General features: G+C 43.4%; 1 protein-coding gene across 1 annotated transcript; it reads right to left on the reverse strand.

Annotated features, from left to right (window-relative positions):
• Positions 1-27,942, reverse strand: LOC138590820 (BTB/POZ domain-containing protein kctd15). The gene is made up of 5 exons (XM_069661209.1): positions 27,904-27,942; positions 25,345-25,517; positions 18,389-18,536; positions 12,403-12,708; positions 1-3,141 (listed from the first exon to the last, which is right to left on the reverse strand). Exons 1-5 carry the CDS (start codon positions 27,913-27,915, stop codon positions 2,983-2,985), a joined length of 798 nt encoding a protein of 265 aa, XP_069517310.1. The 5' UTR covers positions 27,916-27,942; the 3' UTR covers positions 1-2,982.

A 27,942-nucleotide genomic window follows, 5' to 3' on the forward strand; every position in this document is an offset into this window, starting at 1 on the left:
TTTTCTTTTCATTCTTTTGGTGAAGAGGACTAAGAGGTCTCTTTAAAAACACGAGGGTCCCGTAAAACCCACAGTCCTGATAATTCAATATACAATAGCTGTACAACTGGACCCGCCTCAGAGGGGGAGTGAATGCCATGTGACGTGGCTGAGACACTGACCAGTCCTTCATCTGAAACGGTAGCGTGTGTGGACACGTCTGTGGGGCTTCCAGTCCCGTGGAGTTCAGCAGGTGACCTGTTTGGTTATTGCAGACAGAAGGACCCAAAACTGCCATATTTGCTGCTTTTTCCTACTTAATTTTCAGGTTCGGACGATCATTTCTGTAATTTTTTTTTCATATGTGCATAACATAACCCCTTAGCTCTGCAAAGCTGATAAAAGCCCATTCTGTGATTTCCAAATGCCACATCAGGGAGGAAAAAAAGCCTTCCTCCCTGCAGAAAGTAATTCTTGCAGATGTGTGGCTCGAGTACAACACTGGTTGTTTTTTATCTGCTTCCTCAAGAACTAACCCAGATGAGTTTCCACACCTCACATGAACTGGATCAAAGATCTGGGGATCAGCCGCCGCAGAGTCTCCTGGCTGTACAGTGTGTTCTCTGTACACTCACATTTGACTCATCAGTTTGTTTGGTTTGCTGCGGTGTGGTCCAGCGAGCCACAGCATAGGAGGGCGTTTTTTGAAAACCAGGGCATGGGGATGACACAGCAGCAGGGGGTGCAGCCCGGGTTTCTACTGGCACCGCTGAGCTGGGAGCCTTCGGGGAGGCGGAGGGGGGGCGAGGAGCGCTGCGAAGAGCCCAACATGCCTCGGCACATGAAAGGCCTGGTTGACCATTCCCTTTGAGGCGACTGGATGCAAAGGCGCAGGCCACTGGCAGGTCAGAACAAAGATGGGCTTGATTGTGAGAGAGACCCCCCTGGGTAGGAGTGCGCTGGACTGGGAGCTAAACCCAGCTCATCTTTCTCCACTCATCGGCCTTGTTTAATCAGCAGATATCAGGACAACATGGTGAGAAGAACCACCCATTTGTAATGACTAGTTTATAAAAACCACCCCAGTTAAACTGCCAGAGCCTGCAAATATCAGAATCCTTTTTTTTTTTAAATGTAAGAAACAGCATCTGTAAGTTACACACAAATATAAAGCATGGAAACTTGGCCTTTCTTGTTTTTGTCTTTGATCCAGAAATGTTGAGAATAAGACCAAAAGAATGAGAGCAGGATGGAGTAAATGCCACCCACTCGCCTCTTTGTGAACAGCGCTCTGATGCTGGGAGTATAGTTCACACTGGGTTCTGCCATACATACATGTGAAGAGGCATTGAAATAATCTTGGCTTAGAAGTGACAATGAAGAAACAAACAGTCTCAAACTTTGTCTGAAGGTACTGTGAGCTATTCTCAACGAAACTGTCGAGACTGGAGGCCGGGGGGAACAAATGCTGGTGCCCTTCAAATGTTTATTTTGCCTTCTTTAGCTATAAACTGTGAAAAGAGATTATGTCTTTGTTTGTACAATCACAAATAGGCACCTAGTCTCATCGGTGCCTGAACTATTAGTTCAGTTGTAAGTTTTGCCTGTTTAACGTGAAGATTAACGATTGACTCGGCGCAGGTCACTGGGTTCTGGGAACAGGGAAACGTTTAAGTGCAAAGAAACATGAAGCATTTAGAGTACGTCTCCGGCTGATCACAAGACATACTGGTAAACATCAAATCTCCACATTGGTCCTCAAGTCTTTAACATTCTTACTCAACAAACTGCAGTACACTTTGGGAGCTTGTGCAACTTCAACCTGAATTTCAATTTGACGAACTTTCTCAGACTTCTGCTAAATATAAACAAAGGTTCGTGCTCGTGAGAGAGAATCCAATCAGAGACCCCAGATATGTTTTTGGAGCTAATAAGCAGAAATTCCTGAGCACTTTTTTTTTATGTGTGCTGCACATTTGACTAGAAACAATGTCAAAACATCCAGGTTCTCTTCCATCCCCGTTTGAACAATGGGACTTTTTCCGGCTCTGAATGCGTTGCCAGCCAGATCGCTTTAGCCACATAGCCTGCAGACATCTGAGTTTGTGCAGCTACTGCCAAGAAAACGCTCCCTCACAAGCTCTCGAAGCCTAATGAATACAACGTTCATACATCCTTCATATTGGAGAAAGGAAAAAAGACACATTAAAAATAATCCTATTAATAATAATTGTTTACACCATGTCATGATAAGAACAGCAAAAGGAGCAAGAAGAACAAACTTTAGAAACAACAATGAAAATTGTTATAAACAATCAGTTTGGCAAACGAGGCTGTTTTCCAGCGAGGCCCCTCCTTATGTGGTGAGACAGCAGAGTGAGGGACGTGGGGTCTTGGGATTGGGGCCTTTTTGGGGACTCGCAAAATGGGATTATGTCCACTTCCTGTCATCCTTAACGCCGTCCTGTCTGCCAAAGCGGCCTAAATTTATCACCACTCAGACAATACATGGGCCTCATACAGAAACAGAACTGTGTGATACACTCTTGAAGGAGTGTTTTCGTGTGTTTGTGTATGTTGTCGGGGAGTTGAGTGCATTGGGATTAAAGGAGGGGATGGTTGAGTCACTTCAAAAAAGGGTCAGGAAGCCTCTTTCATAAGAAGATTTCGATAAAATCAACCAGTCATGGTGCCAAAATGGTTCAAGTGAGCTGCTGTTGAGTCCGTTGTTTTCATCACAGTCCCAGATTCTTTGGGCGTTATTTAATAAAATCAAAAACCTTTGCTGCTGATGCTTTTTTCCTTTGTTTGGTTCTACATTCCCCTTAGAGTTCTGCAGAGCTGGCCAGGTGAACAAGCCTCTGCTAATACTTAGGTATGCTGGGGTCGGCCGTGGTTCTGTAAGGGCAGGGAGGGAGGGGGCAGAGGGAGGCATGGTGAGGGTTGTGTGAGAAGATGGAAGGATTATCAGGGTTGTGTTGGCAGTCCCTCTCCCAGAACGCTCTAGTCCAGGGGTTCCTGTTTTATCCTGATGGGAGTGTTGATGGAGAGACTCCGCCGGTCCTCGCGACACAACACGTACTCGCTGAACTGGGATGAGTCCACGCCGCCTCCGCAAGATGCCGCCACGCTGAAACCTTTCTGGAAGAGACGCTCCAGAACCTGAAAACAAAGAGAAGAGAGGAGAAGAGGAGAAGGAGAGGTATATTAATAAAAGGACGGCCATGTCAATAAAGATACTAAGTATTACTGATATAGTAATATCTATTAACAGATATCTGCATATGAGTGCAGATAAGCCAGTTGTAGATGTCATCTCTCCACTACAACTCCATTCTCGCACCTGAAGTTGCTAAGCTGACTCTAAACAATGACCAGCGCACATGAAGGTCTTTATCGCTTATCTGGATAACACTAAGCTACAAAGTTAGCTATTCTGATATCTGATATAAATGTTCAACATTTTTTAAGATTCATTTATTGCATTTCTTGCCAAGAGTTAGATAAGAAGATTGATACCACTCTCGTGTTTTTACCCTTAACGATAAGCTAACGCCTGCAGCTAGCTCACTTAGCCTCACAGCTTGGCTAATCCCTTGATTTGTTCTTTTTAAACTTAAGTTTTTTGTACAATTAAATCAAAGAAGATACAAAGATTGACTTTTAATGTTGCTACTAGCTGCTTCCTTTGGAGGGCCCTGCTAGCTATTTCCATCTATTTCTGTTAACCGCTGTTTGCTAGCTGCTAGCAGTAGCGTCATGTACCGTACAGACATGAGAGTGATATAAATCCCTTTTAGCGTTTGACAGATACTTATCTGCTTGAAATGTACACTGCTTTTTTACGAACTGATTCAAACCAAACCAAAAGCAACAAAGGTATTTGATGTATTTTCAAAAAGTACATGTATTATAAAAGTAGGGCTAGGCTAGGTATCACTTTTTGATATCCATCCATCCTCACATCAACCTCAGATGTTCATCAGCCCTGACATACACCATGTGTCATTAACCTCCCTCTCCTCCAATCACACGTAGTGATGGAATAAAACCAGAGGGCACTCCGACATCACACCACCTCTGCAATATTCATGCCGCTGTCTCTGGATTGGCTACTGAACCGAGGGGCATGAGCTCAAAGGGGTGAGGAGAGCCGAGTGCGAGTGAGGTGTGTTAAGGGGCTGAGTGGAGCTCAGCGTGGTGATTACTGGAGCTCCTAATTTGAGTAATGAGGCTGGGGTGAGAGGAGAAGTGAGGTCCGTGAGCGAAGGAGAGAGAGCGACGTGTGGGGAATGAGGATGGGGAGTTATGGGCGATCCGTGTGAGGACAAAGTGTTGGAGCTGCGGGGCGAGAGCAGGAGACAGGGATGCATGTTAGCCCTCCAGTCTGGGCATTGATACACACACTACTCCAAATGCAGATACACGTGAACTTGAAGATCACTTTTCTCTCCTCATCTGCAGTAATCCTTGTGGGATGTTGTTTTTTTTTCTTTGGAGGGGGTATATCTAAATCCCAGTGCGAGGAGTGCTGTGTATTTACTTATTCCCCCGTCCTTTTTAATGGAGTGTGCAGTGCATGGAAATGAAAGGTCTCGCCGAGGGCTAACCCCTCCTGCCTGATACAGAGCCAAAGAAGTTTTCTACAAAATACATCAGTTTCTTCAGACTCTTAAACACACACGCACTCATGGCAACGGATGACCTCTCTAATTACAGGAGTGAGCGGCCCATCGGAGGGCTGAAGTAGGGCGTTTAGGCCTCCAGGTCAAAGGGCTGCAGCCTCCCCTGACTGGGGATTAGCACAGCGAAGACGAGCAGATAAATAACATGCAAACGCACAGACAGTCGTGATACCACATGTGTAGGAATGCAAACTTAAAAATGCAAATTCAAACATGCATATTCACACAGAAACTTGTTGAACAGACCTTAAAACCCCCCCTCAAAACAACACTTCCTGATTAAAACCAAAATGTGGGCTGACGTGCGGCTTGTAAGCAGAAAGGACCACTTGGAGATGTTACCCCCCCCCTCCCTCTTCCTCCTCCTTTTTTGTCCTCTGGCCATACGCCGACGACAAACTCTGTAATTTGTGAGACAGAAGGGGCGGCAGACAGCTGATGGTGAGGATGGCTAATTAAGAGACCTGCCCAAGCATCAAACACTCCCAAATCCATGACAGACGACGGAGGAGCCTAACGATTATGGAAATGATATTACATAGCCTTCTTTGATCATTGCATCACATTGCATTTTTCCCCATCATCTCTTAACGCATGTGGGACTCTGTCATGTTCGGCAATGAATTTGGTCACAGAGGAGAATGGCCCGATCAATAAAGATAGTCTGAAAACACTTTTATCATTAATGCCTGGCAACAAAAAGACTTAAGGATATTATTACAGATAGTTGTAACTGATTCAAGAGTACTGTAATGACTATAAGAGGCCATAAAAAAAACTTCACATCCAGTTTGACACAGTGAATTACTGCCACGGGGGAATAAACAATACATTGAATAATTAAGATAAATCCAAGCAAAAGGTTTGGATGTCCACAGGACAATGTCCTGAAATCAGTCCCAGCTGACAGCAGAAAGTACTGCACCCTCTTAAAAAGCTAACACATGTCCTGGTGGCTCAGTTCAGCTCTACATACTTGTGACTGCAGGCTTTCAGACTTGTGTTGTACTTATGCAGATTTCTCTGCTTACTTTCCTGCCTCACTTGAGCGAAACCATAGCAAAATATACTAACAGCGGGGTTGCATGAGAGCAATCTGATGGGTCCAAGTTTCATTCCAAGCATGGTGCTTTCCGTGAAATGGAAAAAATAGCTAATTAGCATTCAGTGGTCTGTTTTTCCTTTAATTTTCTGTACAGATTTTAAACTTAGAGATTAACTTCCTGGAGTCCAGATTTCATGTGATAAGACGTGAGGTATGTCACGTCTCTTGTATCATGTTGAGTCCGTCAAGGTAGAAAACCATTTACATGGTGTGGTTTCAAAACAGCTGTGATGTGACAACACAAAAGTTTGCTACTTCCACCCTGAACTTCAGCACTACTTCTTGTCTTTTCCTGCCTATGTGATGGAAGCAGAGGGCTGAATTAAGCACCTCCTCCTCCCCAGTGATCCTTAAACATTTGAAGCTTAATAAACCATTCTCACTGTAACATGGTCGACTGGGCTGCACTGGGATCTGCCCCCAAAACACACACCTACCATTCAGCTGCCACTCAAGCTATGGTCGCAAAGGGGATGAGGAGCGGATTCATCAGCCTCACTCTCTCCTCTAACCTCCCCGCTCTGTGTATTTCCAACACAGGCAGCAATCAAAGAGGACGACTCTCATGGCTGGAAACCGGAGCACGATGTAATATTGATGGCCACCAGAGTGCACGCACACTCGCAGCTCCTCTCAGGAGGCGCTGGAAGACACTTGCTCCTCATGGCGCAGGGTTTAGAGTTGATTGACACGTATGACACACACACACTGAAGCATGTGATGGGCGCTGCACTCAGGGGGTCGCTTTTGTTTAACTATGCAACCAAGTCTTTCATATGTGACACGGAGTCTCTGCATTGTATCCTCCGCTTATCGCAAGCATCTGGCATAAAACAGCCGAGACTCTTTCTAATTCTCTCAGCCATCTGCCCGCTTTTTTTTTTTTAGGAATCACAAGCGACAAAAACATTTTGACAGTGAATTATATTCTTAAAGCATTTGGGGAAATCATTGAGTGGCTGTGTTTGTGCAGCTGACAGGGCTGAGAGCTTTGGTTAGGTCCGAAGACTTCAGCATGTGGGGATGAAGGATGTCACACTACATGACTCATCCTGAAACACTCTCTCACTCGTCTTGTGGGGTGAGATTCACCAGGGTGGATCAAAGCTACATACACTACAGTACTGTTCTTACAATGTTGAGGTACTCCACTACATTTCAGTGGGTAATATTGCACATTTCATGCTATTCCGTTTGCGTGACAGCAACCAAGAGTTACAACTGTAGCTTGCAGATTTATGTTTAACATACGGTGACGCGGTGACGAAAGCCTCGGGCTGAGACACGTTTTATCTAAGCTGCTGTTCATTTTTTCTTTTCATTAAAAGTTATAAACTTTTTGCGAGTGCTGACGTCTTGTTGCTGACATGTTTAACATATAAAATAAATCATCAGATTTGAACTCTGAATTATGACTACTTTAAGTTTGGGTGCTTTAAATGCTGTATATGTTGTTGTTAATATAGTTTGCATACTTTAATGTGTGCAGCAGTGTAATTGATACTTTTACCGGGTATGCTTAACGGTATATACTTTATTAGTGTGTAATTATGCATAAAGAGGCCCTTTGTTATCCTTATATACTTTTGCTTTTCTCTTAGCGTTAAATATAAACTTAATATACTGGATTAAATCGACCTTTGGGATGCTGGTAAAGCAAGCGCACACAACAAACTTCTGCTGTATCGCTTGTTCCTCCTTAAATGTCCGTCTCAAATCAAAATACACGTCTATCTTTAATACATCTATTCTCTGTCGTAAGTTTTACCACTCCGCTATTTTAACGTTGAACGTTACCAGTCCAACCTTGTAAAGTAGTCCCCTTTCTAAATTGAGGAATAGATTACACTGAAATAAACATGTCAATTTCAGTACGTTTTAAAGGTATATTAAATATATAATTTAAATGTAATCAACCTGAGAAAAAGAAGGAAAAAAGTTCAAAAAAATAATCTCATTTAATACTTAATTGTAATTTAAATGAAGTTCATTGTAACTGTGTCTGAACTTTGGGGTCATGTGATTAACTGTCCTGCCTTAAATTCCCTCTCTCCTCCAGGTTTATCTTGAAGCCTCTTGGTTGTTACCAGAATCGCTCTTAAAAAGATTGACTTTCCACAAGCATGCCATGCCGCTTCCAACAAAAACATCTTTTTGAAACATTTTTCTGGCACCAGCTTTGAAGCTGTCAGCAGCAGGCAGCACGATCCAGTGTGTCTCCTCACCACACTGCAGGTCAAAGCTCTGCCTGTTGAGCCTGAGCGCCACACAGGCACAGCACAGACCTCTAACCACAGCGGTGTTAATGTCTCATTGTGCCGCTGAGGAGGTGTTTGTGTGGCCTCGTCTGCTCTGATGAGCTGTGTTTTCTCTCTGCACCCGGCTCAGGATTGATGGATAGGCAGTGTGACATGTAAGAGAGTGTTGCGACGTGTTGCGTTCCCCGGCCGGGGCGGCAGGGGGACAGGGAGCCCCCTCTCTACGACTGCCTCCGCTGTCACATTGATGAAGGACGGATTGGCTCTGGTCTGATCTGAGTGCTTCATCACGGTGATGTATGGAGCAGCCGGCCCGGCCCCAGCTCTGGGACGCGCCTATGTGTACACCTCTGTGGCTCTTTGGCTAAATGTTTTCCCTCCTTTAAGTGCCTCTGCTGCTCTCTGTTTCTCTCGGCTGGATCTACATCACAGAGCAGGTGGTTTGCATTATTCCCTAAATTCCACTCATGACTTCATGGAGAATCACTCGCCAAGGTGGGGCTGTTTGTTCTCACTCTCTCACATTTGAAAACACAAGACTAAAGGGGTAATATTTTCAGACTCGTGTTCAAAGATAATCTCACTGTAGACGCACAGTATTGTTAGATTGTTAAAATTAGAGCTGCAACTATGATAATTTTCATTATTGATCATCCTCCTGATTATTTTTACTGTCAAAAGGGCTAAAAAATGCAAAAGTGACACCTTTTAAAATCAAACCAACTGTTTAAAACTCAAATCTTTTCATTTACAAAATGACAAAAGGCAGCAAGTCTTTGAATTCAAGAAGCTGGAGCGAGCAATTTAGCTTTAAAAATCACCTAAACGGTTCATTAATTATCAAAAATATTTGACAAATTAATGTAAAATGTATCATTGCAGATTTACTTGTCTCTTTAACTGTAAATACAATATGTATCAGAGGTTGATCCTCTTGCACAAAGCTGTAAATATCACTGAGCAATTGAGATATTTTACTCCAAAGTATAACAAATTTAACTGACCTCAGGGATGCTACTTTATCTTTCAGAGGATAAAAACCGAATAATAAACCAGAAAAACTAGGTTGCTGTGCTCCGTGTACAGTAAAGTATTGAGAAATGTCATGTTATCTCATTGTGACCAACGTATCACAAGGTCTAGCAGTTCCCAGCCCGGGGCGAGACGGCAACAGTACCTTAGCTTCAATAAAATCATTTGAGACTAAAATGAATTCTCTCTGTCTGTGACATCATAAATTGAAAACAGAGGATATTTAAAAGTTGTCGCATATCCATCTCTCTCTTGTCAGGACATCATAAACCAGTCATATTACTCTGCTCCAGACGGTGCTGCGTTTCCCTGCCTGCTCTTCCTCTGTGGGCAGGGTGTGGCTGTGTGTGTGTGTGTGTGTGTGTGTGTTCCCCTGGGTTGGGGTCCAGGGCTGAAATCAGATCAGAGGCTCATTGTCTGGCGGGTAAGACGAGGATTATTTTCCTAACCTTCTCATACCTTCACGCAACAATGAGAGGGAGGACAGAATGAGTAAGTTGTTTAGAAAAATCTCCCCTTACACCGAAAAACACCTCCATCTGCTCCTCGTGTCCTCGTCTACATCGACTCAATGAGCCGGGCCTCTCGACTCTGCTCGTGTATGTGTGTGTGTGTGTGTGTTTGCTCTTTTTTTAACAGATTTCTGTGAGACAAAAAAAATCCATGAGAGGCCATGCTGTGAGACAAAAGGGAGCATCACTTACAGGAAACCTGGAAGATCCAGCTCCTCTTCCTCTTAGCAGCCTGTCTGAAAAGAGGATTTGAGCTCAGCTCGCCTTCAGAGGAGCAGCCCAATAAAAAGCCAAACATTAAAAACTAATTTCAGACCATGTTAGTCTGACGCGCTCACACTCCATAACCAGTCTCACTGGTAAACAGAGTGAGAAAATGTTGTGTTAGTTGATGCGGCCAATTAATTATATTGCAAGTCATTTAAAAATCTATAAAAGAAGTATAAACCGGTTTAGGCTGTTTGAGAAATTGTAAGTATGGTATTAAAAAATGCAATACGTGTATTTCAATCGCCTTGAGCGGTGTTATATTGGAGTCTTTTTAAAAAAGGAGCTGTGTCTTAAAAAGGAGTAAAGCGTAAATTATGCATATCATTTTCCCCCCCTCTCCATTCCTCTTCTTCATTTTTTCGCAGGAAAACATGGCCGCAGTCCACACGTGCTCTGTCCCGCTCGCTCGCCTCTCCTCCCTGGAGGTGGTCTCTCACACTGGCAGGAGGGAGGTGGAGGTGTCAGAGCGCACTAGCCTGCCTGGGAGAGGCTCCCTTTGGGTGCTGGAGGGGGGAAGGCTCCTTTATGTGTTGGCCTGTTCATGGCTGTGGGCACCGGAGTGTGTTATATCGAGCCCGTGGTGCGAGGCTGTTATGTTTCCTCCCTCTCACAGAGCTCTCAGGGTAACACAACTGTAAAACTAGTTTTCTGAAGTTTGAAAGAGTTGGATGTCTGAAAAGAGTGTTTAGTTCAGTTTGAAAATGGTACAACATACTGTAAAGCAAATTTACACACTACAAAGAACAGGCCAGGCTCAAATTTCACATCGTATTACGGTCACAAGAGCTGTGACAGAAAGAAAAAGTACACACACTCTCTACACCTGTCATTACCACCGCTAATCTCTCTACAGACTGACTGAAGCTCCATCAGAGTTGCTATATCATCTCAGGTAGTGACAACAAGCTATTATTTATACTGTGGCAAAATCATGCTTACTGCCTTAAAGCAACGTTTTGTTAGCTTACACATCAAATAGAACCAGCGTGTGAACTACGCTGGTTAGTGACGAGAGATGTTCTGGTACCAAATATTCAATCCCGCTAATGATTCAGGGCTTGAGTAGGCTATTGGCTAGTACCGTGTATCCCTTGAAAGTAGTACGATAAAAAAGTATTAGTATAATACTTAATAATAATAATAAATATATATACTAACCCTGAAAGGATGTTATATGATTGCTATAATTGTTGTACAGCCTTGCTCAGTAGACTAAAGGACTCAAAACAAGCTGATCACCAAGACACAAGATATGCTAACATTAGCAGCGGCTGGCCAGTCGCCCATCCTGACAGTTTGCTTTTTGTTTTTTGTCGAAACTCCCTTTACCAGTTTTCATTATCTTAACCTCTCATTTCTAAAAAAAGAAAAAGCCTTGAAATGTGCAATGGCAAAACACTGACTGCTAACATTTTGCTAGCTGTCTAACGTTAAACTCTCTGCTAGCAGTGCGCTGTCGTCGTTTGCTATCGTCACACGATAATTTACATGAAACTTCTTTGCTGCTCTAAAGCAGTAGTTGATGGTGACAGCAGATTATAAATGAATGCTGTTCAGACAACTGCTTTGTAGAAAAAGAAACTAGTAGTAGTTTAGATTTTTAGGGGAGCTAATATGGAATCGTTTAGCGTTAGCGTACCTGCAGATACACGTTACCACATTTAACGCTATCAGAGGCATTTCTGATGCTGATATCTGAACAACTCGAATTGTGACCTGAAATTGGATCTGTAAACACACAGAGAATATCTGGACTGAGAGGGTAAACTGTTGTTCTTCTCTTCTCCTTCAGCAGATGCTTTCATGTGCTATTAGCAAGTTGAACGGTACAAATATCAGCCAGGTGTTTAAGTGTGGATCAAAGTGTTGCTAGGTGGCACTGAGAAATGGTTTGCTTGCTCAGCAAAATCCTGTGATGGATAAATAGGTTTCAAAATAGTCTCCACTGTGGCAACATGCACAGTGTTTATTAGGCCACAAATCATGTTGACTGACTCATAGCAAAGATTCCCTGTGGAATCAGCGTCCTATGGCTAACCTCAAACACTGGACTGGTGCCATAACACACCTACTAACTTAAACAGACACACAATTTCAGTGTCTACACAGAAAGCATTTCATAATGAGATCACATGGAGACCTGTGCATTAAAAGAATGATCATAACGTCCTTCTTTGTTAGGGTTCTAACCCTAACCCTAAATGTTTTTTTTTTTCTTACAAATGTATCTGATTTGAAAACAAGGGCTAGGGTATTTTTGTCATGTCTTTAACTTTGCTCTATTATGTCAAATTGTTCTGGACAAAAGGGGAAGGTAATCAATATCTTTCTCAGGCTATTGTGCATCATTATAACTTCTATTTGCGCTTGCTGTCAGCAGAATACAGCTCCTGTGCAAACACTGTGCTGTCCACAACTAAAATGGCTAAATGTGTATACGTGTAAACTTGTGTTTTTAAGTTACATCTAGATTTGGTGATTGTGTTTTGCATGAACAGTGTGCATTTAAAGTGCCACATGCAGAGCAGGAGAAAGTCACAGGAAGAGGTTTGTGGTGTTACCTGGACGGAGTTGAGCCTGCAGTAGCCATTGAGGGGGAAGCGGATGACGTGCGTTGGGTCCTGGTTCCAGCCGGCGTTGACTGAGTTGCACATAACGTCTCCGGTCTCTGGAAAGATCTCCTCGATGAGGACCTTCTCCCCGCTCAGGGCGATCCTCTCGCCCAGGTCGGGTGTGACGCGGACCACCAGGCAGTCGCAGGGCTGCGCCATCCGTCGCTGCTCGCGCTCCTGCTTCCAGCGCTCCAGCTCCTTGATCATGGGCGTCAGCTGGTAATAGCGCGCCTCCTCGTACAGCAGGTGGAAGTCCTATACGGGCAGAGGAGCATGGAAATGAGAGCAATTAATTTGCATGTGTGTACGATCCTCTTGGCTATATGTGTGACTAACAGGCTGAGTTTCACAGCATTACAGTTCATCTCCAAGGTCATGAGGACAAAACGCTACACTTATACAATACTGGGCAACATTATGACGACAGTAGACGAATATTTACAGGGTATCCTGATGGCTCCCCCACAGCAACTAATGACAAAGTGTCCTTGAGCAAGACACTTAACCTCTAATTACTCCAGAAGAGCTGCTCGGGCTGCATCTGCTCTTTGACCTCTCTACTGTAGTGAAACACCAACTGTGCGCCGCAGCATGCATGAGGGAACAAATAACTAATGGCATAATGATGAATATGTATACTGTCCTCACATACTTATGTGTCCGACAACACCAATGTCCTTTGTCCTGTCTGTTACAGGAAACTACAAGGGGTCAAGGCACCCGTAAACTTCTAAATGAAATGTTCCCGCACTCATGCTAAGTTGATCTTGAGAAGAAATCTAATGCTACAAATTAAAAACAGATCAGTGTGTAAAATCTCACTTGTTACTACATAACAAGTCTTCTGGAAGGAAGAACAATAAACCAAGATTAGTGATGGCCTCGGACCAGCAGGACAACACTCTCACTAAACAAAGCATAGCCACGCTGCAGCTCTCCTCCACAGTAGCTCTTGGCAGAGCTGCGCTAGCCGTTAGCATGTTTCAGCGAGCCGACTCCAGAAAGGCCGAGAGTAGGGCTCCAGTGAAGTGGGATGGTGCATTCCTGTGTGCAGACAGTCTGCAGCAGATTGTCTGCCTCTCCCTCCTGGGCAGGGCTTGCTGGGGGCCATTTGCCCCGGTGCTCCTGCCTCTAATTTCCCACAAGACCAGATGGCACCATCATTCACCGCTACCATAGAAAACACAGGGAGGCGGAGGTTTCGCTATTGGAGGCAGACAGGAGGTGAGGAAAAGATATGTGCAAGTGAACATGAGGACAATCATCAGCCAAGGAGGATTTTAATGTATTCCTCACATGGAGGGAGTTTTATGTTAATGAGGCTCGTGGCCCGATGTTAAGCTCCTATTAGAACAAGATTTAATTAGGTTACACCTAAATGCAGCAAATCTTTCTGCTAAACAATTAGTAATTAATAAATCTGTGTTCTGATTAGTGTTTCACACTGACAAAGAATGACAGCTTCATTCACTCCCAGGTTCCCATCGCTGCCATTCAAAGTTTATCTTAAATGATGCTGATGTACCTGCTGCTGGCTATACTTTGTTTTAGTGTATGGACACACACAGCAAACAACTGATTTTGCATTTGGTTACATATTTAACAGCGGCTGTGCAGATCGAGGTTGCCCATACTGGTGCAGTGCAAAGTCTAAACGCCCTTGAAAAGTGAGACACTGTGTTTGCGCTGCGGAAACAACATATGTTTCATGGAGCCTGCATCATTGGTGGCGGTGGGTGTTGGGTGCCCGAGATCTAAAAAGAGTTTTTCCCGCTCCCTTCTCCAGACCACTGCTGGGTATAGAAACGGAGCATGGCAGCAAACAGCATATTCATTAACCCTGCTGCTTCTGTCAGACTCTTTAGCCTTGAAAAGCCTCCCTCTCTGGTTCACCCCGTCATCCAAGCTGCGCCTTCATCTGAGACACCCAAATACAACTCCATCTGGACGAGCGTTGACGCAACTCATCTTAAGCTGACGGTCTAATATTTAAGATTTCAGAATGCGAAAAAAAAGGGAGGGAGTGGGTCCTTTTTTCCCTTTTTCTCTCCCTTTCTCCCTGTCTTTTTCTCTCGCGGCCCTCTTGCTGCAGCTGACAAAACTCATACTGAGACGCTCCCCTTCAGGCGGCTCTCTGTATCAAAGTGTAGCTCCTCATCCTTCACAGGTCTGAAGCCATGGATGGATATGTTTTTAACAGGGGTCTGTCTGCGAGGCACTTTAGTCATCCTGAGCAGCGCACAAAACAACAGAGTAATCCTAAGCGCTGAGGTGAGGATGAGAGGGAGACGGGGGCCAACAGCTCCGTCCTGGCTGCTGGAGCTGCTGCTACCGCTGCCAGCTCTACGAGACAATTCATCCCCCAATCCTGTGTCCAGACAGCCCGTTTGAGCTTCAAAATAATGATCCGACCTGATCGCCCACCGGCAAGGCAACATCTCAGGGAAGGACAGAGGGAGGGAGAGACGGAGAGGGCGGCAGAGAAAGAGAAGAAGAGGAGGAAAATGATGGAAAGTGTCACTATGAGGGAGTCGGAGGACTGATAAAGAATCGTATGTTTTGGACGAAAAATGGCGAAAGCCGCACAAGAAGATAAGCCACCAACAAGAAATCCAGCTTGCTCTAAACCAATAAACATATGCTTCTTATTTTTTAGCATTTGAAAGCTAAAGAAACAAAGCATTATTGATTTAAAGTGCAATAAAAGCCTGAACACACGGAGGCAGGAAGCAGTAACTCCTAACTGTTTATAACCGTGCCCTCAATATGACTGAGCATTGCTTACACTCTTGTGATTAATTGTAGTTTGAATAATGAGATGAGGGTGGATATTAATAGTGAATATTTTGTTCCACTGATGTAGGCTGAAAAATTTCTTTTCCTATTCTGCTCAGACTTTCACATTGATTTAGCAAAACACACAGCGCCGTGGCTGCCAGCAGCAGAACAGAGCCAGCCCTCTGGCGACGGCAAGCCTGATTGTGTTCAGATAAGGACATGCTCAATTCCGCCTCGCACTATTTGCATTTTTTTTCCCCGGCTTCACGCAAATTGAAAGGTATGCAGATCAACACAGGCTTATGCGAGGGGATCGTAATGAGTTGAAACAATGAGGTCCAATGCATTTCTTCCACCGTGGTGCCTGATTGGACTGTCAAGACTTCACAGACAGGGAGGGGAAAAGCATGAATAAGAAGGGAAAAACTAATCGCTACTGAGTCAGGCCATCATTTGCTGAAAATATGCAGGGCTTTCATGTCGTGTTCTGTTGTCTGAGGTTTGGCTCTCGTTCAGACTATCCGTGAGGCCCGGAGAGTTTGCCCCGGGCTCTGTGTGGCTCGGCCTCGCCTTGTTCCCTCGTAGAGAATGATGAACAAGCGGCAGCCCGGTGGAAAGGTCACGCAAGTTAAGGTGGAGTAAAAGTGGAGAATAGAATACACCTAGGAAGCAGGAGCACTGAATAAAACCTTGAACAGGACGGGGCTGTAGGCTGAATATATAATAATTCTGACAAAGCCACTCCAGTTGTGTGGACACTTCTGTGGCGTGTAACTAACTTGCTAGTAATGCAATCCGTTTGCTCTAAAGCTGCACTAATCACTGTTTTTACATCCACAATGGATTAAAGGGCTGTGTGTCATGTGAAAGGGGCTGCAAAATCCAACTTTGTCTTACACAGATACTTGAAATGACCACAATTATGAGCAGTATAAGCACATAATGTGTTTTAGTTACATGTTGGCACCATGGAAACAATACCAATGCAACATGCATTTGGGAAGTCGTGAAACAGTCACTGTTAATTTATTTATAGGTCCCAAAAGTGCTTGGTTAGGTTAAACAAAGATTGTAGTTTGGCTTTAAATAAGTTCTCATGTCAGTGACATTCGTACGAAAGTTACAATAAGTAGTATGTGACAAAAAGTAAGTGAGTTCTGCATTGGTTGTCGCACTTTTTATACTGCGTCACTTGAGTTTATAAATGATTTGTATGTCCACCTTGACTTTCCATTGGCCTTGTATCTGTGGTGCAGACATGTAAATCTACCACATAAGGTGCCATCAACACATAATGCAGTGTTAAGACCAGTGTTAAATTTGGCAGCTTTTTAGATTTAGTCTTAGTCTTAAGATGAAAATGCTGATTAGTTTTAGTCAATAAAAAGTCACACTTATTCATTGCTTTTACAAACATTTTCTCTCTTATTCAATTAGCCTAATACAGGTTCAATCTGCTGTAAAGCGCCGTCCTCTCATTAGATTTCATTAGTATGGATCCTCAGCTCAGGTTATATGTTCACGGAAACTTCTGGAACGTAACGTTACGCATGTAAAGCCACAGAACGAAGCCGTGCAGCTACAGTAGCACATACTGCACATTTCTCTCTTGCCTTATTTGCAGCAGCAGTGTTGGTTTGTACCATAAAAAGACTTTTATATATTCATAAACAGTCTGACTGAAGAAGTCTGACTTTAAAAGATCATTTATTTTGAATGTCCAACAGCCCACTGCTAACATTTTAGTCCCGTCCCGTTAACAAAAACATGTCGTTAGAGATTTTATTATCAACGATCTATTTATTAACGAAATTAACACTGGTTAAAACGTCATGGTCAGAAGACATATTTCTATAAGACCAGGTTGGAATTATTACCTGATTCTACAATTCTTAGCTTTCAGAACATTTTAGCTTCTTTCAACACATTGTTTTGGTGTAATATTAACTTCACTGTTGTGGTTCACTCTCACCATGCTTAGCATTCAGTAAAAAGCCCTGATGAACCAAGTAAATCTGCCCAAACCGCAGGCAGAGAATAACTAGCAGGTGGACATACTGGAACATTAAGCAGCTAAAGTGGTTGGTGGTGGAGACCAAAGCTGAGCTGTAACTTTCAGGCGGTCAGAATCATGACTTCAGATCAATGCTAATGTTGCCCTGACTGAAAATGCAACACTCTGTTCACATCATTTGTAATGCACATCAACTTTTAAAGATGCTAGCATAAAAATGTGAGTACGTCTGTTATGTTGGGACAGAGACAAATTTTGTAGGACACAAACTTGACTTGTAGAGCTAAAAAAAAAAAAAAAAAGACGCAGGTGAAATCTAAGAGTGTGTAAAGTATTGTTTGATACTCAGCCTGACAGCGTTATAATAATAACGGACATAATGTGTGTTGACATGAGGCTAATAGAACTCCATCATGCAGACACTAAAACAGGATGCAGGTGTGTGCAGCCTCAGTCGTCTAATACGGGCCATAGCAGATTCAATGGCCCACAGAGTGAGGAGTGTGTGCACGGATGCATGTGTACAGAGGTGCAGAGCGTGTTAGCGAGTGTTAAACTGCACCAGCATGCTGGGTGCTGCTCTCACAGCGAGTGAGACTTCTTTTTGTGGGAGTCGGTCATCAGAGTGCTGCGGATCAGAGGAGTGTACAGGCTATTTCACCTGGGCTCACCTCTGTAGAAGCCACTCTGAGAGAATAACAACAGCTCAGGGCTTTGGCACACACATCACCGGGCCATGCTCCAGTTAGCCAGTTAGCATTTTACCTCCACAACACTGTAACTCTAACAGAGTCTGTTCCATGTTTTTAAGTGTCCTAATTAGCCCTTATGCTTACACTACAGGTAATGAATGTGTATAGGAGGAGGGGGAGTCTGTGTAAGGCTTTGTGAGAGCAGAACTCTGTTGTGGGTTTATTTTGGAAACATGCAGCCCCTGAGAGGACAGGAAACATGAATAAACACAAACAGATTCACACTTTGGTGTATTATCTGGAGAAAAATCAGGGACTTCACACAACACTACTGCTCTCCGCACAGATGGCTTTATGTACTCAAGCTTTTTATGTTGTGATGTTCAAACCGCGCGAGCTGATGGTGCAGAGAAATACACACAATACAGTATGTTGTGGTGCGGATATGTACCTTGAAGTCATCTGGAAGGAGCAATTTGCTGGTCCTGAGGAAACTGAGAATGTAGCGGAATATCTCGCCGTCCCGATCTATGAAGTAGTGCTGCTTCAAGCTGTCCAACACGATGGGCTCGGTGCCATTGAACAGACGACTGATTCTGAAAATTGAAATACACACACACAAACACGCGCGCACACAGGCAGCCGCACACACACACAAACACACACACAAAATGGAATGAGCCAGCTCCCTTCAAATGCATGAAACAATTACCCTCCATTTATTTTTCAATTTTATTAGCACTAAGCTTGAAATGCATTAGCATCCCAGGTTGAAACAAGGGGCTTAAGGCACAGTTCCTCCATTCCAGACTTGTTTGAAGTGTCCCTTCTGCAGAAAGATTATAACAACACACACGCTCGCTGCTTGTACTTACAGAAATTAATGGCATGAATGTAGCATTACAGCTCTATTATTCCATCTGTCAGAGGGCTGGAATGAAACAGAGGTAGGAGACGGTGGAGGGCTACATACTAATGTGAGGAGGACATCTGGGGAAAGTGTTTTACTTTTACAGTTTGTTCTGAAGGTTGGAGGGATTTGGACAGCTGCACCAACACTGTGTGCCATACTTAATACAGAGTTATTGCCTCTGCTTATATCTACCACATGCTCTGTGTTTTATTATATGAGACACAATATGACTACATAGTTCAGTCTGTAGATAAATACATGTAATTTGACATTGTCATTTTTTAACTAGATTTTAATTTGTATCTTAAAGAGGGGGTGTGATGCTGTTTTACATTTTAAGACATACATATAATGTTACAATGTTGGATGTCCAGACTAAACGTAGGTGAAGTTTCAAATCTGTAGGTAAAAGTATGTTAGAGTAATCCCCAGGCTTCTCAGCTCAGTCTGCAGGCTGCTGTGAACGACTTTGTGATGTCACAAAGTGCAGCCAGAGCTGGCCAACCAGAAAAAAGCGAGCTTGTCGGGGCGGGGTTTCTTGAAGGGGACACACAGCACCAGTGTGAGTTTTTTTAAAACTGTAAATGATGCTAAGCTACTCCACAGGTATCACAGAGTGAAATATGAAGCTTTAAATGAGCATAAAACCCCCTTTAAGTTTTAAGATAAAAGATTTGCACCTTTTTTCCCCACTTTTCTGAAAATGAAGGACGTTACAAATGTACATTTGTCATCAGGGACCCATGCTAGGAAAAGAAACATCATCATGTCATCACAGAAAATATGCAGTTTTTTCACTTTGGTTTGGCGCACTTGAATCACTCAGCTCATATTTAAAGGTAAAGTAAAGATTAAAGAAGATCTAAAGGAGAAAATACATCCGAAACAATGAAAACAATATTACCATAAATGACATCAGTAATGCTTCTCTATTAAGAAACACAATCATTAATTTAAGCCAGTAATTATCTGTATGAGTTTAAGCTTCTACCAAATATTGTCAAACCTCTGGTGTAATAATAAGACACTTGTTGCTGCCTACAGTTAACCCCTTCTACCGGTGCACTGTAAGATTAAGGGCCTTAGTTAAAGTTGGCTACAGGCGCTCATCAAGGCAAAGAGTGGAAATTGCTGTTATCTTTAAACTTTCATCGCACCACGTTGGTGCCGCGCCTCGAGATACGCTCGGACAGATATTCATTTCCCCCTCGTCTTTGTGTGCTTCTCCTGACGCTTACCTGCAGGTCTCTCACTCTCTCTCTCTTGCTGGTGTAATAACCTCATAGGCACCTCCACTCTCTGTTTGTTCCTGTTATTAAATGTAGTTTTTTAGCATGTCTAAAATATGAAGGATGCAGTTTGTACAGTTGATTTACACAAGAAATCTGTTGCACGTAACCTCCTTAACGCTGCACATTTCCATCATTTGCCAGAGAACCGGCTCTATCTATCATCATCATTTTAATGCAATCAGCTCTTTAGTCACAGTTACAGCTTCTATAGTCGGCTGACAAACTTGTATGACAGAGAAAAATCACAAAACCTATTTGCAAACACGCACATACGCCGAGCACAGCCCGAGCACCGGCACTGTCAAACTGTATTAGAAGACAGTGTGAAGGAGCCGCAGAGGGGATGTCAATGAAGAAACAGCAGGACCGTCTCCACACACACACAAGACTCATTTTACTTATAAAATCATGTCCTTCTGTTTAACGCTTGTATCAGGTATCTCCTGACCCCGATGTGTCGGCTCGACGCGCTGACGCTCTCATGTCAAATCCAGCCTGTTTCTTTTTCTTTGACTTGACTGTGTGAAGAAGCAGAGCAAAGATGGCTCTCCCTCCCATCCTTCTCTCTCTCTCGCCTCCTGCCATCCTTCCTCTCTTTCTTTCTTTTTTCTTTCTTTCTTTCTCTCCCTGTCTCCATCCTTCTCCCTTTCTCGCTTTCTCTCTGGAAATCGATGCAAAATGCTTTATAAAAAACCAATACTCATCTCCCTGTTTTGCCCGAGGTGTTCCTTTCTCATATGGTCTTGCAATTCTTCCAGCTAGAATTTCACCATACCCCTCCAGGCTAACTCTGTTTTTCATCTCCACTTTTTTAAAAAGCAATTAAAATGCTGCCTGTTTTTCTTTTTCTTTCCCTCTCTTCTACTCCCTTCACTCTCTCTCTCTCCTTCTCTCTCTCTTTCTCTGTTGGTCTCCTCATTTTTTTCCCCACTTTCTGTTAAACCCCTGAATTGGAGGGGTGGGGGTGTTTTTAACAGGTAGGAAGAGGGAGAAGGGTGTGGATGAGATGCATGGTGAAATTAAGAGAGAAGACACGTAAACAGACAGACCGAAAAACAAAGAAAGAGAGGGAGGGAGAGGAAGCTAGACGGACGAATCAGAAGAGAAAAACAGGACGGAAGTAAAGAGGGAAAAAGACAGAAGAGGCAGAATGTGAGAGATGGAGAGAGTGGGAGAAAGAAAAAAAAGCTATGACAGAGCTGCATGGAAAGACAGGGTGAGAGAGTCAGGGAGAGAGGGGGAGGTGGTGGGTGTGGGAGGTTATCAAGGACAGGAACAGCTCAGATCTCCCACCCCAGCGGTGCCAACTGAGGCCAGGCAGCGGGGCAGCATAGGTGGGCAAGATCTGGCAGGATGCTGGCAGCAGCAGCTCGGAGCTGCCGGAGATACGTGTCTGCAGGAGACGCAGCCCAGGTACCACTGATTCTACAACAACAGATTTAACACTATAGAGGCCTGATGGACACAAAACACCGGTCAGAAATGAAACAAACGCGTCCTTTGGTCTCTGTGGCCACTCGGACAGGGGAGGGGAGAGTTAAAGAGCAGGTCGCTCCTGTGTCTGCCTCTGACTGACGTTTAAACTGACGGCTCATTTTCCAGAATATAACGACACAAGACAACCACTCATCATCTCTTAACACATTTCTACATCTAATCAGCGACAGCAGAGACCTCCTCTCTCTGTGCTCTGGGGATCGATTTCATCATGGCGGTCTCTGATGTTCACCGTGTGCGTACATGCGTCTCCAGCTGCGGCTGTTAATGATCAGTCGAATAATCCATGGAAAGAAAATTAGTCGCCAAATATTTTACTAATCGATTCAATTGTTTTGATGATTTTTTGGGTGTTTCCAGCCTCTTAAATATCAGGATTTTGCTTTTGTACATGAAGAGTCTTTGAGATTTGATTGTTTGACAAGACGTCACTTTGTGATATCAAACCTTTCTAACATTTTATAAACTTAACGATTAATCATTTGAAATCCTATAAATATAATCAGATTAATCCATTCCAAAAATAATCATTAGTCACAGCTCTACATTGATCCTTGAGATGAATTTCTCTTAGCTCCTCAGCTCCACATACACCGATTGTTTTAATGCTTGAACCAATCATCTCCACTCTTACACTCACCATGTGTAGCTAACAATCATTTAGCAGCAGATATTCTGGTATTTTGGAGCTACATAACATGACTGTTTCTGCTTGGGAGAAGCAATTAATTACTTAATAAAAATTTAATAATTTTACATTATGTTATGGAAGTGTGTTTGTAGCTTCTTGTATCTTCAACCTGTTAAAATCCACTAGATCTGGCAGTCACACCTCACACTAAAAGCTCCCGTACAGTTTGACCTACAGGTCTGAAATTTTGCACAGATGAAGTTGACATGATGTAAAATGTATGTGGGGATTTTAATTATTGCAACTGTGAGCACGCCCTTGTTAATGCTACTCAAGAACGGCTGACAGAAGACAAGAACCAAAAAAATTCAACTTTGAGCTGATGTAGCGGAGCTTTAGTTTCAGCCTGATCCACTTGTTCACAAGCTATGACATGTTGAGTGTCAAATTCATGCATTTTGGCCTCACATTTCTTTGTTTACAAGCTTTTGTATTTGTGTATGTTAATGAAAAATAAAAGAATGGTGATTTTAAAAGGGTTAAAAGGTCAGAAACACTCGAGGCTCTGTTTACGGTGGCTGAGAGGCCTTGTAATAAAATGAGATTGAATTGAAAGGAAGGCGATTTGTGAAACTTCCAGATAGTAAATGATTCAGCTGCAGAAAAAGCAGCTAGCAGATTAAGAGGACCACTCAAAGAGAGAGCATGGAGCCAGCAGAGATCTATCGTCTCTGGACACAGAAGCTCGTCTTCAAAGAGAAAAATGTCCAGTGGTCCTTTCAAAATAGTTTCCTTGTCTGAGGAACATTTCCCCCTAATTTCCTCAGCTTCTGTTCAAGTGACTGCCGCGACTGTCCTCTGTGAGCGCCACACAGAGCGTGCATCAATGTTTCATGACCCCTGTCCCTTAATATGGCCCGCACAGAGGAAGATGAATCACCACACATTAGTTACTAGACTAACTTTCTCTTGGCACGCTGCATTATTTAGGGGCCAATCTATTAAAAGTAATCATCAACTTTAAACTCTTTAACCCTGCTCTTTTTAGCCGTCACGTTTTTCTGTGTCTGTCCCCCCCCCTATCTCCTGCACGAGCGGACGTGGCCGAACGCGGCGTATGCGGCGATGCCAGTGTAATTGTTTTGCTTTCTGCTGTCAGCCATTATCCTAATTCACACAAAAGGGCCCCTCCTTCCACTGGCTCCAGCGGAAAGTGGAGCCCCGAGGCCAACTGTACACTGAGGAGGCTGAGAGAGAGAGAGAGAAACAACGAGTGTGTGCATGTGTGTGTGTGATCCAGAGTGAGAAAGGAACAGAAAGAGACGGAGAGAGAGATAGAGAGAGGGAGCAAAGGAGCATGTGTGAAAGAGAGAGAGAGAGGGAGAGAGAGAGAGAGCACTCCAACCAACACTCACACTGGTATCTGCTCTTTACTCTCCCTGTAAAAACACTGTTGGTGCTCTGACATGACTCTGTGCTGCATTTGCATGAGGCCCAGTGTGAATTACTTCCTTGTCAAGTGTAAGGATGCTTAAAAAGAGAAACAGAAAAGCATATGACAATTAGAAACTAAGAATTATGATCATAAAATAGTCCTGAGATGTGCTTTAAAGCAGATGAAAGCATTTGATTGCCTCTAACAGCTAGAACCAAATAACATTAGCACATTAATCTTGTATAACAGAAGGCAAAAACATCTTAATAACTAAAACAACCCTAAGCTCTTGTCTGGTACGATCTTCATTCTTCTCATGACGTGTTACAGTCAGGAATAAAAGCAGAGCTGTCAGGGATTTCCTGTCAGCGGACTCTAACAATATCAAGACTTTATTACCAGGGGATTACACGGATTGTTTCCTGTAGCCAATTTGGCAGATTTTCCAACAACCTGGTGAATGTTTACCTTGGCCCACATGGGACTCTGTGAGAAACGCACAATCGAAGGCTGAATAATGCAATGAGTGACACTCTGCATTCGAGCGGAAGGGGCCTAAAGTATCTCGTATTGTTCTAAAAGGGAGGAATATTTGATCACGTTATCATCACAGGTGTGTTTGCATGCAGAGCTACCTCCGCTCATGTCACCCTGTTTGTGGATGGAGCTAAAAACGTGAACAAAGTGGGAGGGTGGATGAAGTAAAAACAGCTCTTACACAATCTGAATCATCATGACTAAATGTTAGAGAGGAAGTGCAACACCAATACGAAACCTGTTTGTGTGCGAGAGAATCAGATGCCTGTTTGAAAGTTTGACTGCAATAAAAATCATGTTTCAAAAAGTACAAGAAATGATCTCGTGCTGGGAAACGCTGCTTCTAAAACAGTCAAACAAATCAACATGTAGCACACCAATGAGTTTTAATGAACAGCAGCTTTGGTGACAAGGATCTGGACATTTACGTCACCAAGGTTTCCTAACAGCACCCTGATCTGTTGACTGTGAAAGTGGGTGCAGTGTGGAGCACGCAGAAGCGCGTGTGTGTGTGCGATGTGTAAATTCACACCAACATCCAAATCAGCATATGAACCGTACAGTGTGCTCGCCAGCTTGACAGCAGCTGAATTTTTCAAATACAGCCACCGTGTGTAAAGAGATAACAAAATAAAAGCCCTGCAGGTATTTATTAGACAATTAAAATAATCAGGACTGAAACGCACAAAACAATCAAAATCATCATTTGAAAGCTGTGAGAGTGTAATAATTATGAGTGAAGACAATAGTCCCCACATGCTTTAATAAGATATTAAAGTGGCAGCATTGTGAGTATAGAAGTTGCAGTGAAGTTTCCCTGATGCTAAATGACTTTTTAACAGCAGAAATCCAATTAAGACAAAGCAGTGAAATAATGCAATAATAGATTTAATGACTAAAATGTAATATTAATATAAAATAGAGTCACAATTGAAGATTTAATTAGGATTTGACATTATAATAAGAAAGTTAAAAATCAAACATTTAAATCAAAAGCAACAAGATGCAAATCCACTTTTTCCATCATAATAAATAATATTTATGACAACTGAAATTAACTCCAGCATTGAGGCTAAAGCATGTGACAGATCCAGAGTGGCTTGAGTCTGGGTACTTGGTGAGGGTCGCCAGGCTGCTGGTGTACATGTGTCCCCCGACATCGATGTGCACCGGCGCGTTCGCCTTGGTCAGCTGAGCCGGCAGAGGGATCCCCTGAGTGGCCAGGGGAGAGACCGGGGACCGGGTCAGGGACAGCCGTGACATGCTTCTTCCCTCCTGAAAGCAAGTGTAGAGAAAAGCCATGGGAATAAAGGTAGAGAAGAAGAAGGGAAAAAAACACAGAGTGATCCTACACAGGGAAGCAGGTAGTATCCTCTCTGAGTGCTATCAGATCACTTCCATGTCTGTCTGGTCGCATATTTAGCCTGGAAATTATTGCCACCGCTCTAATTAAGTATGTTTGCATCTTTTCATGCAGCACCGGAGGCGAGGATAGGAGGATGCTTATTAGAGAACCGGGGTGAGAGAGAGGGAGAGAGAGTGAGAGATGGACAGATAGAAAGAAAGAGAGAGAGAGAAGGGGGGGAAGAGAGGGAGGAATGCTAGGTGTCAGCCTCCAGGGGAATAAAACAAACTGCTGCTGCAATATTCTAATTAAAGGTCGCCTTATGTGTTAGACGTGATGCGCACAGACACACCAAGCACCAATCTGAGAGCGAGGAAACACGGAGAGGAGGGAGGGGGGGCAACTTTTTCCTCTTAGCAAACACATACATTATAACAATAGAGGATTAACGTGATGTCTTGTCCTGTAACTACGGATACTTGTGTTTCTGTGCTGGTGTAAGAAAAGGCACAGAAATAACTTTATTTAAAGGTGCGTAAAAACAACAACATGATGGGACCCGCTCCGTAGGATGTGATTCAACATCAGAAGGATAATGTTAAGTGTAAATTAAACATACTAAAAACCCCACTTATCACAGGGTAATGCAATAAGTTTTGGGGCTCCGGAAGCGCAGATCAGGGGGACATGGGAGCGCGCAGAGGCACTCCGGGGTCAACACGGAGCTGAGTTTGATTAGCAGCTATAAAAACATTTTTATTCAACTTCGATACGCCACCTTTTAATGCCGTTGTTCTCCTGGAAGAACAGAGGACGCGTTTATCTCCAAGTCACTGGTGCGTAATTTGTTTGCCAACAGCAGCAGGTAAACCACCTAACCTCAGAGTGACCACACTTCAACGTGACTCCTTCCTGCGTAATTCATAGAGGGAGTAAATCTGACATCAGGGGGGTTATGAAGAGGTTTTGAAGGAAGGATTACAAACGCATCCTGCTCTAAAATGATGTTCTTTATGTCTTCTTAATGATTACGCGTCAGAATTTACCAACCTAGGACGCGAGCTAATGCAGTAACCCTCCAGGCTTTAAACAGAAACCTCTCCTGGTTTAATATAGAGCAAAACTTCGAATAATAGTTTGAGCACAGCTCAACGACATGTAATGTACATTTAAAGAGGTGAAGAGAGAGAAAATATATTTTTACCCTTTGGTAAATTATCAGCCACCTCTTGGACATCTGGGCTGTTTTACTGTCACTACTGGTAAACTGGAGGCCTCTGTGAAAGTCCGGATCAGGTCCACGGCCTTGAGAGAAGAGCCGCTGGGTACAGAGAGAGGCTGGAGCTCCTTTTTTTTCTTCTCACACGGTGTTTCCCGCCTCACAGCAGTATCGTGTTCTTTTAATACGATTACAGCAGGACGGGATTACATTTCAAATCCCAGGAAAGAGGAAAAAAACTTGGAAGGACTTAAGAAGTTTGGGGTTCATGCAGAGCTGTCCCACAGCCGGTGACACACACACACACACACACACACACACACACACACACACACACACACACACACACACACACACTCTCTCTCTCTCTCGACCAACCAATCAATTAACTTATTAAATTACGGTGTGTGTATATGAGAAAAGAACAAATGGAAAGAAATGACCTCATAAATCTCTTATTTCTCCTAATCAATCATAATTATTCAATCATTTCAATTCTGTCTCTTTTAATCCCCTCACTCTCTCTACACCCCCTCCCTCCATCCCTCCCTCCCATCCAACACACACACACAAACACACACCATATATGATAAATTCCTCTACAAAACCACAGCCGCTGTAGAGGCAGCAACTTTCTCCTCGCAGCTGCCGTGTTCCTGCCTCCTTCACCTGACCCTGTTCAAGCCGAATTCACACACATGAAATCCACACAAAAAGACCCCGATAGCCCCCAAATTAAAATAAGCATACATCGAAAATGATGAATAGAAAACAAGGCGATATAGCACATCCTGCTCCACACGACCACTACAAGCCTGTGCTCTGCCTTTTAATTCCACCAAATACTCAATATGGCGTCTTATTCCTGCGGTACAATTAAAAGCATAATCCCGACACGTGTAATTCATCCTCCGCCAGATCAAACCCGCACATGTGGAGTCCAGTTTAAGAGACAATAAGGGAACCTCACTTTGGGTCGAGCTGTATTCGCGTTACTCTTCAGCACCAGTTCGACTATACTCATCGAAAACTGCACAGGCTGAGCTGCACTGTGTGCGTAAAAACATGATTCTGTAATGTGAAATCTTTCACCCTACCGTTTCAAACATTGTAGGGAGTCCAGAGGAAATCCGTGC

The sequence above is a fragment of the Semicossyphus pulcher genome, unplaced genomic scaffold (genome assembly GCF_022749685.1).
Source record: "Semicossyphus pulcher isolate SPU_LCO1_2020_fin unplaced genomic scaffold, fSemPul1.0.p SCAF_1, whole genome shotgun sequence".
NCBI lineage: Eukaryota > Metazoa > Chordata > Actinopteri > Labriformes > Labridae > Semicossyphus > Semicossyphus pulcher.

What these genes read in the sequence shown, in the direction of transcription:
- LOC138590820 (XM_069661209.1), bottom strand. An exon ending in CTCACCAAGTACCCAGACTC is followed by an intron (nt 18,537 to 25,344) that starts AAGCCACTCTGG and finishes TATTTCAATTTT; the next exon opens with CAGAATCAGTCGTCTGTTCA. An exon ending in TCCTTCCAGATGACTTCAAG is followed by an intron (nt 12,709 to 18,388) that starts GTACATATCCGC and finishes CTGCCCGTATAG; the next exon opens with GACTTCCACCTGCTGTACGA.